Source organism: Saimiri boliviensis, chromosome 7, assembly GCF_048565385.1.
Source record: "Saimiri boliviensis isolate mSaiBol1 chromosome 7, mSaiBol1.pri, whole genome shotgun sequence".
Lineage (NCBI taxonomy): Eukaryota > Metazoa > Chordata > Mammalia > Primates > Cebidae > Saimiri > Saimiri boliviensis.
Window position 1 is genome coordinate 60,519,375 of NC_133455.1, and position 19,554 is coordinate 60,538,928.

General features: G+C 37.1%; 1 protein-coding gene and 1 long non-coding RNA gene across 2 annotated transcripts in view; one reads left to right on the forward strand and one right to left on the reverse strand.

Annotated features, from left to right (window-relative positions):
* The window catches only part of LGR5 (leucine rich repeat containing G protein-coupled receptor 5), a 143,885-nt gene that overhangs the window by 64,041 nt on the left and 60,290 nt on the right, over positions 1-19,554 (reverse strand). The window contains exon 2 of the mRNA XM_003927802.4: positions 15,097-15,168. Coding sequence (XP_003927851.2) covers positions 15,097-15,168 — 72 coding nt within the window. The remainder of the gene's footprint in view (positions 1-15,096; positions 15,169-19,554) is intronic.
* LOC141585103 (uncharacterized) overlaps positions 1-19,554 on the forward strand; it is a 96,319-nt gene that overhangs the window by 1,116 nt on the left and 75,649 nt on the right. The window lies entirely within an intron of this gene.

Sequence of the window (19,554 nt, forward strand, 5' to 3'; positions counted from 1 at the left end):
AAACTCCGTCTCAAAAAAAAAAAAAAAAAAAAAAAAAAAAAAAATAGCATTCCTTTTTGTGATAGAATAATGTATCATTGTAAGTATATACTGCATTTTGTTTAGCCCTTCATCTGTTAATTGAAAATTGTATTATTTCCATCTTTTGGCTCTTGTGAACAGTGATGCCATGAATATTGGTGTACAAATATCTGTTTGAGTCCCTGGATTCCATTCCTTTGGATATACATCTAGCAGTGGAATTCTTGGGTCAAATGGTGGTTCTATGCATTGGAAAAATGATTGCACCTTTATATATTCCTACCAACAATGCATCAGGGTTATAATTCCTCCACATCTGAAGCTATCTTTCTATATCCCATAGTATTTATTGAGGGCCTGCTCTGTGCTGGTGCCACTTTATTATTATTATTATTATTTATTTTTTTTATTTTTTGAAACAGGGTCTTACTCTGTTGCCCAAGCTAAAGTTCAGTGGCTCAAGCTTGGTTCACTGCAACCTTGCCTCCCAAACTCGAGTGATCTTCCTGCCTCAGCCTCCCAAGTAGCTGGGACTACAGGCATGTGACACCATGCCCAGCTAATTTTTGTATTATTATTATTTTTTTATAGAGGCAGGGTTTTGCCATGTTACCCAGGCTGGTCTCAAATTCCTGAACTCAAGCGAAATACTACGTTGGCCTCCCAAAGTGTTAGGATTACAGGTACAAGCCACCATGCCTGGCCTTGTGCTGGTACCACTTTAGGTGCCAGTGATACAGCACTGAATACCAGGATAAAGGCCCTGACCTCATGGAACTGGTATTCTAATGTGGCAAGACAGTCATTAAATAAAAAGTCAGGTGAATAATATAACATGAAAAATGCTCTGAAGAAAGCAAAATCAAGGCAAAAGGATAGAGAGCAATGGGTGGTGGTGGTGGTGGGTGAGGGACTAGTATTTCAGATAAGTTGGTCAGAACAATCTCTCCACTGAGTGGGAATTTCAGCATATGCCTGCACCATGCAGTTATCGATATAAACCACAACAGTGGAACAAAATTCCTGAGGCAGAGTGTGACTGGTGTGGTCCGGAAGCTGCAAGGAGGTGAGCATGGCTGGAGTGGAATGACTGGAGGTGGATGGCAGGAGGTGAGGTTGGAGGGGTGTCTAGGGCCATCCCATAAAGGTCTTTGGAAGGATTTCAAATCAGAGAGCAATGTGATCAGATCTGTGTTTTAGAAATGACCTTCTGATGGGATGCTTTTGTATATATATTTATTTAACTTTTAAGTCTGGGGTAGAAATGCAGGTTTGTTATATAGGCACACTTGTGTCATAGGGTTTGTTGTGCAGATTATTTCATCACCCAGGTATTAAGCCTAGTACCCATTAGTTATTTTTCCTGATCCTTTGCCTCCTCCCATCCTCTGATAGGCCCCAGTGTGTGTCGTTTCTCTCTGTATGTCCACATGTTCTCATCATTTAGTTCCCACTTATAAGTAAGAGTATGTGGTACCTGGTTTTCTGTTCCTGTGTTAGTTTGCTAAGGATAATGGCCTCTGTCCAGCTCTATCCATGTTCCTGCAAAGGACATATCTTGTTCTTTTTTATGGCTGCATAGAATTCCATGGTGTGTATGTACCACATTTTCTTTATCCTGCCTGCCACTGATGGACATTGAGGTTGATTTCATGTTTCTGGTATTATGAATAGTGCTGCAATGAGCATATGCATTCATGTGTCTTTATAATAGAATAATTTATATTCCTTTGGGTATATACCCACTAATGGATTTCTGGGTCTAGTGGTAGTTCTGTTTTTAGGTCTTTGAGAAATTGCCACAGTCTTCACAATGTTTGAACTAATATTCATTCTCACCAACAGTATAAAAGCATTCCTTTTTCTCCGTGATCTGGTCAGCATCTGTTATTTTTTGACTTTTTAATTACAGGCCGTCTAACTGGTGTGAGATGGTATCTCATTGTGGTTTTGATTTGCGTTTCTCTAATGATCAGCAATGCTGAGCTTTTGTTTCCATATACTTGTTGGCTGCATGTATGTCTTCTTTTGAAAAGTGTCTGTTTGCCCGCTTTTAAATTATTTATTTATTTTTTCTTGTAAATTTGTTTAAGTTCCTTGTAGATACTGGATACTAGATCTTTGTCAGATGCATAATTGGTCAGACTTTTCCATGGGACCCTTTTAAAGGGGAGAATAGACCATGGGGTCAAGAGTGGAAGCACAGAAGGGAATAAAGTCTTCAGATGGGAGATGGTGGCATAGTATAGCAGTAGCAGAGGTGGCATGAAGTGGTGGAATTCAGTGAGGAAGAAAAATCCAGCTTGATCAACCACGAGGGTCAAGGTGGAATGTAGGCAGTCAGAGAGGTACTTTATGTATAATCCACATGCATTTGATTACTTATCCAAACTGCTCTGTATAATACTGAAGCAAATGAATTGGGTATGATTTGATATAAAAAAGTTGCTTTTTGGATTAAGAATGACTCAGGTTTGGTTGACCATTACAGACAGCTTAATTGATTAGACTCTACTGACTTATAACTGTTATTTTGGTCAAAATGTCCCTAACTATTCTGTTTATAGTCATAACTTCAACAGTGCATTTCTGAACTCTAAAACATAGCCTTCAACTAGGCGTTTATCAATGCTCACTGCTGTGACAGTATCATCAAGTAGTTGGATGGTTTTTTGAAACAGTGACTTTGGAAATGAAAAGGAGAAAGTAAAAACTTTATTTTTAAAAAATTAGTTTAAATTATTGTTAGGGTGAATGCCTTTCTGTTACATTTCCTGAAACCCACTTTATACAAATGGTTTTTCTTTTTTGGGCAGGGACTATTGGTCCCCTGAATCTATATTCAGAAGTAATCTGTGGAACCACTGATCTGTGTTATCAGGGCAGTCTGTCTTAAAGCAAAGGAATTTATGATCTGCTATTAGCTGTTTGCTGGGCTAGTGGCAGATCTGTCTCATTGACAACAACAGCAATTTAAGGAAATCATTCCCCCTTTATTTCTTTACCATGTGGGGTGGCTTTAGTGCTTATAAAACTGAGATGCATACAAACATAGGAATAAAGCAGGCTTTCAAATGTGTTCACAATATACAAGTAGTAAGAAACACACACATCTTTCTTGTGATGATTTGAACTAACAGTTTGCTAAGCAACTGTTTTCCAATCCTAGAGAGCAACATAACATTTGGTCAGAAGTTTTTTTTTTTTTTTTTTTTTAAATGCTGTTTCTAAAATTATAAATTCATGGGAATATCTCTTTCATCATCTTCACTTCTGTAATAAGATATAACTCAATAAAAAACTTGTCTTTCTACATAAAATATTTTAAAAAGTTTTTATCCCTTAAGTCACTGCTCCACATATGACTCATATTGTCCTACCATTGTTAGTTTTACTGACTTAATTGCTATTAAAAGAAAAAAACCATTAAGTTACAATAGACACATTCCTATTCCAATAAATCAAACAGGTAGATGTTTTGGTAGTGTAAAAATCATCTACAGTATTTTGGAGAATGTACAATTTTCTTTGAATTGCTAAAGTAATTTGGATCTTTAAAGGAATCTAAAGGATTTTATTTTATATTTTGTAGTTTCCTTTTGTAAAATGGAGGGATGAGAGCAAAGCAATCATATGTAGGTCTAATTTTTCCTCTCTAGACATTGGCATGGAAAGGGAAAGGTATGTGTACAAGATGGGGGGAGTACTGAGGATGGAAGGGGGCATTTGACTTTGCATTTCAGACCCTTGGGAAATTATTGTGCAGGAACTATGGTCCGACATGGGTCCACTTGGCTGAGTAGCATTTTCAGAGCTAAGCGAGAGGGCCTGGCTAGTTATGTCAGCCCTCTTGGGTCAGTTCTTGCATGAATTTCCTCTTGACTTCTGATTTATTTTTTCTTTCCCTTTTTGATTTTCTTTCCTCTCACCATTAACTTGCTGTGAGACAACACAAGTTACTTTCCCTGGGCCTCATTTCCCTTACATTAAAAAAAAAATGAATGAAAGGGATCTTTCATGAAGGTCTTTCTCTACCCTCAATTAAAAAAAAATTACACTTGCATTTCCTACTGTTATTTTTTCCTTTCTCGTTCTCCTCTTCTTTTTCCTTCTTCTGCTTTATTGTAAGATTACTTTATTATAACATGTCATTAACACTGTAAAAAGCACTTTCCCATAATTTATATCATGGAGGTTGGTCAGGGATTATTGTTGTTCATATTTTGTAGATGAAGACACCAAAGCTCTGACAGGTTTTATGTAAAGTAGAAAACATTGTCGCTTTTCTTATTATTTAAAGAGTAGTCTAGTCTTCTTATGAGCATGGAAGCTATGTAATAGCAGTGCTAATTAAATAATCAGAGGAGAATGAACTTGAACATGATAATTCTTAGGATTTTTTAAAAAAAATTTCATCAGACTACTTAATAAATTCATGCTGGCTCCTAAAAATTGCCATTTTATTTTCCAAGTTTTACAAAGCACACGAGAGTGAGAGGGCATACAGTCTATAAATGTTAAGTTAATTTGTTCTAGAAATTTGATGAGGGCTATCAGGCTTATGGTAGTAGTTTTCCCTTTTTTTTCATTCTGAAGGTCTGGATGGCACTTGCCTGTTTCCAGTTTTCTGGTACTGTTTTCCTTCTCTGTGATTTTCCAATATTGATTTCAGCAGTCCTATGACTATTTCTGGTTTTTCCCACTCTTTGGAGTTGGAATTTACCTGAATAATTGCTGTTAAACTATGATTTAGATGTAAAATTTCTGAAAAGTCTTTTTTATTCTTTTACAAAGTATCAAAATATTCTCATTTGGAAGAAAAGTGTCCTAAATAAAGTTAGTAAAAGCTGTGATAATAATATAATTAGTGACTCTCAAAAGATAAATAAGTGATGAAACCAGCATAATAATAGTCAATTAAAATTGAGATTCATGATTAAATTCAATTAATTAATTTGCTTTTGCTGCTTTTTGGGCCAACTACATTTATAGGCTTGGCTTTGGTTTATCCACCAGGAGCCAAGTATCTGAGTTATATGTAGAGTTAGAAACATGATGAAACTTATAGTAAGATGTAATTTGCCTGAACTTGCAGTATGCATGACAGCAGCAACTGACTAAGCCCACCAGGGTAGATTTCCTTTTACAAGGTGCCCTTGCTGGTCAGATGGGACCAGACACATAAGAGCTTAACCTTCTTGTGTTCATCTTTGGCAAGATTTGCAGAAGCCAATTCAGTGCCTTGGATATAAGAACTGTGACATTTCATCAACTAACTTTCTTCCCATTTGAGAAAAAAATATATGTCCTAATACCCCTTGAAAAATAGCTATTTTCAAAAACTGTATCCACCTCCCATTGTTATAGCCAATGCCTCAAGTGAGGCTGCTATTGTGTTAAGCATATCCAATTTGTCAAATCCAGCCAAAAATCTTCCTTTTTAAAACCATGTATTCATGAGCTGTACATTTTGCTTTCATTATTTGATAGAATAAAAATATTCAGATTTCAAGATTCAAGGGCTAAGAATTGTTAAGGGCTAACACCACTGGACTGAATAAATGAACTCTTTCAAGTCAATAAGGAGATCCTTTAGTGTGCATGGGGCCCCGTGGTTTCTTTAAACAGACTAAAGAAGTTCAATTTCAATTCCTTTATGGAATCTTCCTTAACCATCTCAGCTAACAGTCAGCTCTCCTATAAGATACATTCTATATGATATAGCCTATAAAGGTTGAATTTCTATCCTTTACCCTTTCTTTTAAAGTTTTGTTTTGTTTTGTTTTGTTATTTTTTTTTAAGCTCTTGGGCTTAAGTGATCCTCGTGACTCAGCCTCTCTAGTAGCTGGGGCTACAGGTATGCACCACTGTGTCTGGCTCATTTTCTACTCTTTTATAAGTAGTCTATCTGATTAGATTATAGACTCCTAAGGTCAAGATTCTTATTGCATGCACAGAGCAGGGAGTTCAACTGATATTTATTGATCATTTGATTATCTTGTTTCCAAAGGCAGCTGGCCATACTGTTGCAGTTGCTTCAGATCTGGCGTGATTATTCCAAGATAGCTAGTTATTATAGAACCAGATTAGAAACAGCTGGGGAATATTCCTTCTTCATGACATATCAAATTTAAATTCAGAAATTTCTTAGAGCACTTTCAATATGCCACACATAGTGCTTTGGGGCATATAAATAGTAGCTACCATTTATCAAACAGTTCATAAATGCTAGGGCACAATATTAAGTACTTTATAAACATGGTGTTATTTATTTATAACAATCATATTCAACAATTGACATCATCTCCATTTACAGATGGCACAATGGGCCCAAGAGAGGTTATTTGCTCACACTAGGTAGAAAAGTTCACAGAAGAGAATTTGGTTCAAATATAGCATTTTGACCCCAAATTTGGGTTTTTAATTATTACTCTGGTTACAGGAAGGTTGGTATGAAGCTTAGGTTGGTCAGAAGCAACCTGACCTAAAAAAGGAAAATGCAGGGCTGTATTGCCTGAGGCATTGTCTGTAAGAAAACCATTGCCCATTGCTTTTTATTTAAACTCCTCTCACTGCCTTTCAGATTCAGCAGAATCTTACTACGCTTACTGCTATGACTGGTCCTCTCTTCTTCCTCTCGCTAGGCTCTCTTTAAGTCTTCATCTTCCAACCATTAGATGTTCCTCAAGTTTCTGTACTCACACCTTTTCTTCTCTTCTGCTCTGCCTAGTGGTACTCAAATTTTATTGTGCATTGCCATCACCTTAGAAGTCATAACAAATTTCAGACCCTCAAGGCCCTAATTCTGACCCACAGAATCAGACATTCTAGGAGAAGGACCTGGGAAACTGCATTTTAAATAAGCAGCTCCAGTGATTTTACTGTAGGTTGAAAAGCTACCCTGGGAAACACAGAGCCTAAACCCTCTCTCAAGGTTCTCATACACCTAGCACCTTCAACCACCACCTCTTGTAAACCAGCCTCCAATCATTATCTCTAGAACAGACCCGTCATGCTGCACAGTCACATTCCAATAGCGTTATTGACATTCCCAGTTAGATATCTTTCTGCCACTTACACTTAGTATATCCAGAACTTGGCATCCTCTTGCCTCCAAAATCAGTTCTTCCCTTGAATTCCCTGTTTCTGTCCGTCCCCAGGCTCCTGACACCTGATTTCATAAACCTATTCAGAGTCATCTCTCATCTTTAGACCTCCCCTTTAGTCCCCATGTTCAATCAACTGATGAGTCACTGACTGTCTTCATCTGTTGAGAGGCTTTCATATATTCTAGTGGTTCTCAGTCCACCTGAAGAGCTTTGAAAAAAGTATGCCTGGGTCACCACTAAGACCTATTAAATCAGAATCTCTAGGGATAACCCCTGGTCATTAGTAGCTTTAAAAATTGTTCTAGACAATTCTAATGCATATTCAAGGATGGGAAACTTTGAAATAGCTCTCACTGTTTAATATTTATAAGATCACCTGAACACCTTCATGGTCTCCATCACCAGAAACAATGATTAATTCATTAATTGTTGAGAGAATTAGGACAGGTGATTAGTAATGGATTTTAATAGGTACCCAGGATGGGTGCAGTGGCTCACACATGTAATCCCAGCACTTTGGTAGGCCAAGGCAGGTGGATCCTTGAGGTCAGTAGCTCAAGACCAGCCTGACCAACAGGGTGAAACACTTTCTCTACCAAAATACAAAAATTAGCTGGGCATGGTGGTGACTGCCAGCTACTTGGGAGGCTGAGGCAGGAGAATTGCTTGAACCCAGGAGGTGGAGGGTGAGCTGACGTCATGCCACTGCACTGCAGCCTGGGCAACAGAGTGAGACTGTGTCTCAACCAAACAAACAACAAACTAGTTACCCAAACGAGACAATGAGAACCTAAACTAGGTGGTGACAAAATAGAGAGAACAAACAGGAAAGACAAGGTGGAATTATAAGCCTTAGGACTTGAAAATTGGCTGAAGATAGGAGGTAAGAGAAAAAATGACAGAAAAGGACTGACAGAGCAGGCACAAGTCTGGATAATAAGAACATTGCGGGCAAGCAGGCAGTGTAGGAGAAAATGCTTGTGGGAGACTGGGCAGGTGACACATGAATGAATCTGGTTCTGCACATGTTGAATTTTGAAGTATTGGTGGGTAGTTGGTGGAGGTGTCACTTAAGTAGTTGGGGATTTTAAAAATGCAGTAGCTAAACTAGCAGTATCGGCATCACCTGGAAGTGGCTTATAAATGCAAATTCTTGGCTTTCTCCTCCCAGTCCTCAGCCTGGGGAAGAAATTCTGTGGTGGGGCCCAGAGATGTGTGGCTTTATAAGCACTACAGGTGATCCAGATATCACTAAATTTCGAAAATTACTAGCCTAGAGTAGTGGTCCTCAAGCTTTACCATGCATCAGAATCACCTGGAGAGCTTGTTAAAGGCAGTTTTCTGAGTTTCATCCCCTGAGTTCCTGATTTACCAGGTTGGAGTGGGGTGGGGGGCACATGAATTTGTATTTCTAAAAAGCAACCTCATATAAAGAACAAGTTTAAATAAAGATTAAATAACAAGGTGGTGCCAGGGCACCAACATCCAGGGACAATATATTGAAAACCACTGGTCTAGTAATCAAAGGCAAAAGAGATCTGGTCTGGAAACATAGATTTGGGGGTCATCTATATACAGAAAAAGTCATGAGTTTCTTGCTCAGACTATAGTAGCCTCCTACTGGGTCCTTTGGCTTCTATAATTCCCTGATCTATTTTGCATGCAGAAATCAGAGAAACCTTTTAGGTTCATAAATCCTATTGGTTCACTAGCTGCACACAATCCTCCAATGGCTTCCCATTGCTCTTATTTGAATTCCATACATAACCTAACTGGTCCTGCATGATCTGGTCTTTGCCTTCCTCTTCAGCTACATCTACGTCACTTTCCCTCTCTATTACTCTGCTCCAGCCATACTGACTTTTTTGCAGATCCACAAACACATCACATTCTTTCCACTTTAGGGGCTCTGCTCACACTGTTCTCCTGCCTGAAACACTGCATTCCATCTCTAGGCCCCCAATGCCTCCTCCACCTTCTGATCTCAGTTTAGACATCACCTTCTTAGAGAGACCTTCCCTCCTTGTCATCCCTTGTTATTTATTCTTTATCTATATCATGTTTGTGTTATTCACAGCTCTTGTCACAACTAGCAAATATCATATGCAGTTGTTTTCTTGCTTATTATCTGTCTTCTCCACTCAATGGACAGCTTCCTGAGAGGAGGGGCTTGCTGAATGAATGAATGAAACAAACACAGCAAGTCCTATTTGCTCTTATGTTCTCAGTGGCTTCATAAATATGTGTTGAATAGAAGAAGTAAAGTACAGAGAAAGGAGACAATGAAGTTAAGTGGAAAAATATGAGGAATGTCTACATTTTATAGGGGGTGGGAGAGAATGGAATGCTAAAGAGTAAAAGGAGGCAGAGAGGGAGGGCACTTTCAAAACAGTGGCTTAATTGTCATAACAAAAGACATACATCACAAACATGTGTATACACAAACACACACACACACACACACACACACACACACACTGACAGAGATCTAAATGTCTGTGTCTAGCTGGATGGATAGGCATTTGGAAGACTACCAATACAAAATAACTGCCATGAAATAACACTTGAGTTTCAAGGAGGCAGTGTTTCTAATCAATTGCCCGATCTATGAAGACAGGAGACTGATCACTGTGAGAAGGCCAAGGGACATGAAGATTATTCATGGGCATGAAGGTGTTTTCATTTTACAAACCCAACTCAATATGTGAATTACAGTTCACCAAAGTTCTTTGATCATTGTTTCATTTGATCCTCAGGAAAAAAATCTCAAAAGCACAGGCAGGACAGCTATACAGACACTATATTTTGTAACATGCTGAGGAAGTAGAAGTAACAAGCATAGATTATGCTTTCAGGAAGTTTAGCGGTATCTCTCATTACAAATTTCATCAGTAATAATAGATATCTACTATTTATATAGAGATTCTTTATGTCCAATCATAATATGAGCAAACAGTTCTGGGGAACAATAGTAACTTAAAAACAGACCTCCCTAGAGCTTCTCATGTTTCTTTTCTAAACTGAGTATTTGACTCTGATAGCACTAGAATCTGGGAATATTTTAAAATGCTACTTGGAAATAAAGGCCTTTAACTTGGACAGTTTTAAATGGTAACACTTCATCCCCCCTCCTTATTTAGTCAGGCTACCAAGCTAAGTTTAATGGAACTTGTAGATGCCAGCAGTAGTCACCATCTACCATTTGCTCCTAACATCTCTACCACACTCTGATGGACCAAGGGTAGGATCTTTTATTTGTCCACATAGCAAGCATTAACAGAAGTTCCCAGAACTAAGTAAATAGAAGGAGGAGAGATGCAATGATTTCTCAAGTTATTAAAATAATAAAGAACTATCTTCAATCGTTGCCTATATTCAATAAAGCTGAGAATTGGAAACAGTTGTTCAAGTCCAGGATCCTTGAGATTCCTGCAAAATCAGGCCCATCTGATTTTATCTACCTTTATGGGGTTGTTATAATTCACTGAAATGATGTGTGTAAAGCACTTTGAACAGTGACTGGAAATAGGAAAAAATCTTTTAGAAGGTGTTTTCATTTTACTAATACAACTCAATATGCAAAATATAGTTTACCAACATTCTTTCATCATCCTTTCATTTGATCCTTGGAAACACCTTAAAAGACAGGCAGGGTGACTCCCACCATTCTCCTTTGTGGCCTAGTGAACATTAAGTGGATTATCAGCTATTAAGTGGCAGAGCCAGGGTGAGAGTCCTGGACTTCTGGATCTAGATTCTGAGCTCTTCCTTCCCACACAGCACAGCTTCCCTAATTTAGACGTGCTTTTCTTTCTTTCTTTTTTGCAAAAGAAAAAGGCTCCTCTTCTCTATGCATGGGCACATTGACACCAGAAGGACAATTGACGCCAGAAGGACAGTTGGTATCTGGTCACCTTGTAGAGTCACAAAAACAAAACCAAGGCAAAACAAAACTAAGCGAAACCAAAAAACAAGACTGGCATATGTCAACAACTTGTGGCATAGGTAATCAGTGTTCTAGAATGTCAGGAAGGAGAGAGGAAGACAATTTTCTATGACAACTGTTCTTCTTAAAAACTTTCTTCAACTCATCATTCAATCTGGAGTCACATACTTTTTTAAACATTAAGTCAGTGGGTATCTCTAGAGCTTTACTGATTCTTACAGTATTTTGAACTATGACACCTTTGTTAAGGCTTAGCCGTGGATGAATGATGAACCATGGCTGTCTACACAGTTTATAACATAGTTAAAGGAATTAAATGAGGGAAATAATATATCAGGTAATTAAGAGCTAAGGGGAAGAGTGGTAATGTGGCTTTATTAATAGTGACTTTCAAAGATTGAGTTTTATGGTGAGGGGTTTATTACTATTATTGATAATGTCAGTGGCCTTTTCCTATTTAATGTATAAAGAGATAAAGCACAAAATGAGCTAAATAAGCTGAATGAAAAACTTAACACTTTCATATAGTGTTCTAATTGTCATAACAATTAGACACTGTTAACTTATTTGTTAACTGGGAATAATAATAATAATAGCTACACATATAAATACACACACACAGAAAAAGAGAAAGTTAACATTTCTATCTAGCAGTATGGATGGTCATCTATTAGTTCAAATAAAATATATACTTTATAAACATGATGCTTAAATAAATGTACTTATATGTAAAAAAATTTAAGACTATTTTGGACCTATTGAACAATGCTAGATTGGTGAAATTCTATTCTACACCTAAATATTCTGATGATACTTTTCTCATAGATAGTATATCATAGTCATAGATTAATAACCTGAATATCCAATCTCTTCCTCCGGGGAAGACAGCTCTCTCTTGCTTTCTTTCTCATTCCCCAACACATGCAAGACACAGACACATATATACACACTGGTCGTGTCACAATTCAGTTTATATAGCATTAAAAAGTGTTCAACTATGCAAACTACTGGGAAATCACTGCGCTAGGTGCTATTAGAGAAAAGAAAAGCACAAATGAACCACGCATAATTCCAAACCTCCTTCCACTTTCCAAGTATGGCTTTGAAAGTCATTTTGGGCCGGGCGCGGTGGCTCAAGCCTGTAATCCCAGCACTTTGGGAGGCCGAGGCGGGTGGATCACAAGGTCAAGAGATCGAGACCATCCTGGTCAACATGGTGAAACCCCGTGTCTACTAAAAATACAAAAAATTAGCTGGGTATGGTGGCGTGTGCCTGTAATCCCAGCTACTCAGGAGGCTGAGGCAGGAGAATTGCCTGAACCCAGGAGGCGGAGGTTGCGGTGAGCCGAGATTGCGCCATTGCACTCCAGCCTGGGTAACAAGAGCGAAACTCCGTCTCAAAAAAAAAAAAAAAAAGAAAAGAAAAGAAAAGAAAGTCATTTTGAATCTTAGCTTTGACCTAGGTTTGAATCTTAGCTCTGATACATCCCAACTCCATTATGTTGGGTACATTTTTTATTTTTTCTGTACTTAAGTTTTCTTATTTGTTAGCTGGGAATAATAATAATATCTACCTTTATGGGGTTGTTATAATTTACTGAAATGATGTGTGTAAAGCACTTTGAACAGTGACTGGCACAGAGTAAGCTATTATTGTTGTTATTACACTTAACATTATTTTATTTTTTTTAAGTTTGTATAGCCTAAGAGAGAATATATACTTAAGCATATGTCTAATAGAAACAATCAGCAGCATAATAAAAATGTTCTGCTAAAGGGATTTTTTTTTCTAAACAAACAAAATAGAACCTCCCCAAACTCCTAAATTTAGCTTTGGGAACAAAGGCATAAACCAAGAAGAGTTGATCATTTCTCCAGGTTTCATAAATACTAACTTCTTTTGCCGTTAAATGAATAAGGATGTCTTTAAGACATCAGTTAGATGCAGCACAGAATTATATATGGAAAAGCAGTCTTGAATTTAAATTCAGCAAGTCAGCCAGCTTAGCAGAAGGAATTCCAGAACAGAACAAGGCCATGGAATGAATAGTCTTTAAAGGGTCTCCTCTATTTCTGAAATTCTGGATTCTATGGTCAAAATACTTGATGGAGTGTCCAGAGAGATAAAAATAAGACAATGAAGAAAAGTATTAATAGTAGCATTTTCAAATGTTAGTTCTCTCCCCAAACATCATTGCTTTTTTGTGATTTTTTTTCAACTATCTTTTTAAAAACTGGCCTTGGAACAGAATTAATATTCACCTCATGAAGAAAGAGGAGTTATTTTGAATGAGTTGGGTCACTGAGGGAGGAAATCTATTAAACAAAGTCCTTGGGGAAGTTAATTATTTATTGATTCAGCTTGTGGTCTAAAGTTGAGGTGTGTGTTAGGGTAGAAGGGAAGCATTTTGCCATGGGATATTATAAGGAAATTAAAGGGAAAAGATAGGAAGGCATACATTAGAAATATGGGGGTAAATAGGACTAACTATTGTATATTAATTATGGCAGGGTAGGGAGAACAAGATAGATATAATTTTAAAAAAATTCTTATATTTGAAAATTATTTAAAATAACCTTTAAAAATATTGACTAATGTCAATGAAAATCTGTTACTTTTTTCTTAGGCAGTTAACATGTATAAGAAGTTCCTTTTACATATTTTGCTTTCTCACTAGTTCATTCTTTAAAAAATTACAGATCATTTATTATGTACCAGCCATGACTAAGACAGACATTGCTCCAGCTCTTATGAAAGTTAAATCCTAGCAATAGAAATGTCCTGAAACAAAAGAGAAGATGAAAAAAAAAAAAAAAAAAAAAAGGCCTGGGACCTAGAGTGAAAATCCATTCCCTGAATGATAAAAACTTGCTGTACAATTTAGAAATCTAAGATTCCCTACCATAACCCTTGATATCAATTTGATCATATTAACTGATTCCAGTAGTAAAACAATAGCATTTCATAAAATATAATGCCATCAAAAATAAATATAGATAAAACTCTAGAGGGAGAAATTTCAAAATATCCTCTTATTCTCTTGAGAAAATGATTAATATAATATGATTTGGTTATGATGAAACATTATTTCCACCTCCCATAGTGGATTTTGTGGTTCATCAACAATTTAAATTACTCCCCAGATTGGTCTCTGACTTCAGGATTTATAAAGAAAATATTTTCAAAAGAGGTCATTACCTAAATAATTCCTTTAATCAACAGTCAGAGGATTGAATCAACTGATGGTGCCAAACATTCTACACTAGGGCTGTGATGGGGTATCACCTCCTTATCCCCATCATTCAAAAGCATAAAAGGATCAAATGCATTTTTAAATGCAGATTTTTGATTTATACAGTTATTTTTCATCTCTGAAAAGTGGTTACTAGACTTAATAAAAATTCCTCTGTGTATCATTAACTAATTTTAGCTTCCTCCTTTTTTATTTTTTATTTTTAGTGCTTGGAAGAGACCAGTTTTAAATCTTCTGGGGATTTCACATTTTTCTATTGAAGCCTTGAGGGAAGCTAAATTGAAAAGTAGGGAAATAGTAATTAAAAGTGATTAGGACAAGAAGTTTTGGTGCTATGCAATGTGGACTCAATTCTCTCTGTCACAAGCTGAACCAAGCAGCAGTTTTTGGTTTTGATTATAGCTTCACTTGCAATTTTAATAAACATGAACCAGTATTCAAACTTTTAATATCCTGCTGCTTAACTATTTCCAAAGAGCTATCCAGCTCTTTTAAACAGCCTTTGTTTTAAAATTTTAATTTGTTTGGCTCAGTCTCACCTTAGAAGGTTGTAGCCTTATGGTAAACTCTTTTATAAGTTGATTTCCAGAATCATAAGCAATTCTATTTTTGCCCCCTCCTAACTAAGTGTTTCCTTATGTTCCAAAATTGTTGGTGCTGACAGGTTTTCTGCCTTGTTTTATCTGGTTTCCACAAGTAAGTATTAGAGACAAACAAGAATGTGACCAGTGTTGACTGGATGCATCAAGACTATGGTGATACTTACAACTCCTCCAGGAAGCGGAGACGAGGCAGGGGATTCGGGAGCAGCTGACTGATGTTGTTCATACTGAGGTCTCTGGAGGGGAAAGCAGACAGCGTGTGAGGAGCAGCGAATGCCACCACAAGGAAATCCAGCTGTTCAGTTCACACATTTCTAAACAATACAGTAAAACGAACTCATTCCTGTGGTTGACAAATGAATCGCTATTCTACATCTCAAATATATTACCTTTCTCCAACACTCCCCACAACATCATGGACTTTGTCAAATTAGAGACCCTAGGAGGAGCTTAGAATTCAAAATGATTTAGACTATTCATGGGGATGGTTATAATTCTTCATGTTTAAAATTATGTGAGTAGGACAGCAAAAGAAACAGACATAACTCAACTCTAGACATAACTCAACTCTGTCTCTTGCTTTAAATTGTGTGACAAAGAGAAATGTGAAGACCGTGCAACTCTAGAAGTCCTGTTTCTCTGGGACTTTAAGCACCTTGTAAAAACAAATGTTTTGATTCAAAGAAACTTAAAAAAAATACACACACACAACAAAACAAGACAAAAAGCCTATTCCCTCCTTCTAACATGTTCCTTTTGCAGGTTCTCAGATTGCATTAAATAAGTGAAATGAACCATAAAACGAGGGTGTAAGGTGATCCCGCTCCGTAGCACACTTCCTGCTGGGTCTGCACAGTAGTTCCTGGCACAGGAAACAACAAGCCACTTTAGGCAGAACTCAATCAATTTTTGTTTTAAGCGAAACTCCATGTAATTACATTTTATTCTGCTTCTTTTTTTCCCCTTATTTCTTTTCTGTCTCTCACATAACCCCACAGCATCATGGGTATATGTCCTCTGTATCTCAGAGGCCAAAAGACTGACAGCTGGACATATTCTTAACAAGATCAACTCAGATTTTGTGTAGTCCGCTGAAGGGTCATTTAAGAAGTGACTTGTTGCACAAACCTGAAGATTCAGAACTTATGGCATTGTATTCTCAGACCAGGCCTCCGTTAACATTTGTCTTGAGAAAAGATAATGAACTATTTTTCAACCTGAATTATTGTTTTTATTAAAGTGGACACATCCATAGCACGTAACCAGTTGATTTCATTCACAATAACTTTGTTCTGTTATCAAATGGCTTTACATCAATGAGCTAAGAATTGAGGAATCATTCACGCATTGCCTTTAAAAAGTCATAAGCAAAGAAGAGAAAATATTTTATTGTTGTTTATTAATATACAGCACCACCCCCAGATTGCTGTTAATTTTATTATCTGTTAGTGAACAATAAATAATGAAGCCCAATGCTATGTTCTTAAGCTAAAACTAGTCCATGCCATGAAAATAGACTAAAAAGTTTTGCATTGCCCATAATTTAAAAAACTGGATTTTTCTGGCATTGTCTAGATAAGGAAGTCAAGTAATTAATAAATAATTTCAATGTTTTTGCAAATATGCCTGTGAAATAGCACAGTCATTAAGTTCACTGAACAGCCATGTACTAAACTGATCAGTGCAGTTTCTGGATTCCTCACAGTGATTATAGAATTTCTGCAAAGACTTGATATTTCTCAGGAATATTCACTTTTTAAAATTGGATATCCTACTTATTTCCTGAAAGGATCAAGGTGGTTTGGGGGCATGTCTATTGGTAACACAGATCAAACCAGTCTTGATATCAAGACAGGTGGTGTGCAAAGTACAGATTTTCTCTCATATTTTTCTGTGTGATGTGCAAATCACTTCAGAACAAACATTGATCTTGTCTATCTGCAGAAAGGTCTGAATAGAACATGGTCATTTACATATTAAGGCAATTTATAAGCACTTTGCATTATTTTTAATATTCTTAATCCTATGTCAAGTACCTGGAAGTGAAGCTTATGTAAGCATTTACTCTCTGGTCCCCACCTGGATACTTTTTATAGCGGAGGAAATGAGGACAGCAGAGAAAGTGCAGGCAAGCCTGAGAAGAACGTCTTGGGTGGGATTCTGGGCTTTCCCATTCACTAGCTGCATAAGCTTGGGAAAATTACCTCATTGTGCAGCCTTCCTTATTTTTAAGCAAGAATGTCTGTGTTAATAGCTTGAAATCCTATGATTAGCTGTTTCCAATCAGAAGGGGGTGACTTAATTCTTTTCTTAAAAAGGAAAGTACCTGGCTGGGTGTGGTGGCTGACACCTGTAATCCCAGCACTTTTGGAGGCTGAGGTGGGTGAATCACCCAAGTTCAGGAGTTTGAGACCAGCCTGGCTAACATGGTAAGATGCTGTCTCTACTAAAAATACAAAAATTAGCGAGGCATGGTGGTGGGCATCTGTAATCCCAGCTACTCAGGAGGCTGAGGCAAGAGAATCACTTGAGCCCAGGAGGCAGAGGTGCAGAGGTTGCAGTGAGTTGAGTCATGCCATTGCACTCCAGCCTAGGCAACAAGAGTGAATCTGTGTCAAAAAAAAAAAAAAAAAAAAAAAAAAAAAGGAAAGTACCTCTGTTTTCCAACAGTAATTAATAACTTTACTGTGCTACCTGACATATCATATTGTGGTTCTCTTAGACGATGAGCTAGTACTACAAAACCAACCCTTTACCACCTGTTTCCTAATACAGGCTATTTTCTCTTAAAAAGACTCTAGCAGTTTAAATAAGCTTGTAGTAGAAAATAATTTTCAATAGCAACACTCTAAGATTAAATGAATGGGCCTCTAAAATAAAATTTAAAATGGACAAGGTAAAAATTAATTTGTCTGCATATGCTTTTTCCCTTCTGTGTGCACTTTTGCATTGATGTTAAAATGGAACTGTGGTTCTCCACCTCAGTGTATTCCAAACTATCCATGGTGAAATACCAAATTTTAAAAATTTCTAATTTGCTATGGACTTACACTATTATAAATGATAATAAAAACTGATTACTAAAAAGGTGAAATAAAAATACAAATACATACAAAATAGCTTGATATTTTATTACATGATTTAACAGAAATTGTAAAATGACTACAAAAAGTTTCTAAACTTTATTCTGAAATTCTTATCTGTGTGGTGGGTCCTTGACTGCTGTTTGGTTAGCGATGCTCCTCTTGCCTTTTTATCAAGAATGGTGAGGTTTAAATTACTTTTAGCTTGCTCATTTTTGACTTAACAATGATAAGATAGAATTAGAGAATGTCTGGCTGCTAGAGAGGACTGAAACTCACCCGGGTGAGAATGCTCATTATAGATGAGGAAAATGAGGCTCAGTGAAGTGAAGTGGTCTCTGAGTTTCAGTGCAATATTTAGGAAAAAAGCCCTAGGGTTTTTTGTTTTGTTTTGCTTTCTTTTGCTGGTGTAGCACCTTTCTAATTTTTGCAAAATATCTTCATTCTGACTTTTAAATTAGTTTTAAATGATTCATTTTATTTTTCTATAGCATTTGGTCTTTTTGACCCCTGGTACACATACAACCTTAGCAGCAAATTAGGGGTCTTAAAATAATTTCAAAGCCTGTGCATTATTTACTCTTTATTATTTTAAAATACCACTTTTTTTTTAAAACCACACCTTGCCCATGATTCAGTTTCCTAAAATTAATGAAGCCACATAATGAATTTCCTAAAGTTTTTCCTCTTTTGTCAAGATGTATAAATTAATTTTGAAGAACTGCTTACTATGTAAAAGGATTTCATAAAAAATGGATGATTGATTTCAGTTTTGACAAGATGGTCAAATAGGTTAAACTGTTCTGCCCCGTCTCTGACCCACCTCTTATCTATGCTATGTTACTGATCATGTCTAGAAATCTAGAATAGAGATTGCAAAGTTCCATGAGAGAAGTTGCTATATATAGGAACCACCCCAGGAGCTTTAACAAATGTTGATTTCTGGACTGGCACAGTGGCTCACACCTGTAATCCCAGCACTTTGGGAAGCTGAGGTGGGAAGTTTGCTTGAGGCCAAGAGTTTGAGACCAGCCTGGGCAACATAGGGAGACCTTGTCTGTCCAAAAAACAAAAAACAAAAAACAAAAAACAAAAAACAAAAACAACCAAAAAACAAAAAATGCAGAAAAATAGCCGGGTGTGGTGGTGTGTGACTGTAGTTCCAACTAGTTAGGTGGGAGCCTGAGCCTGGGAGGTCGAGGCTGCAGTGAGCCATGAGCAGACCACGGCACTCCAGCCTGGGTGACAGAGTGAGCCCTGCCTTAAAAAAAAAAATATTGTGATGTCTGGGTTTTATCCTCAGAATTTTGGAGTTAATTGATCCAGTGTGGGCACTAGAGTTTTTAAAAGCTTTTCAGATGATTCAAATGTTCAGTCAAGACTGAAACCACTGCTTGGAGTAACTAAATTTTTAGGCCAGTTCTCTGATCTCTACAACTCACTTGAAATTGAGGAGGCTTAAGATGATTAAAGGTACTGATTCTTCTGAGTTCCTGTGGGTTCCATCACAGCAGACCCTATTTTTCCCCTGACAATGTT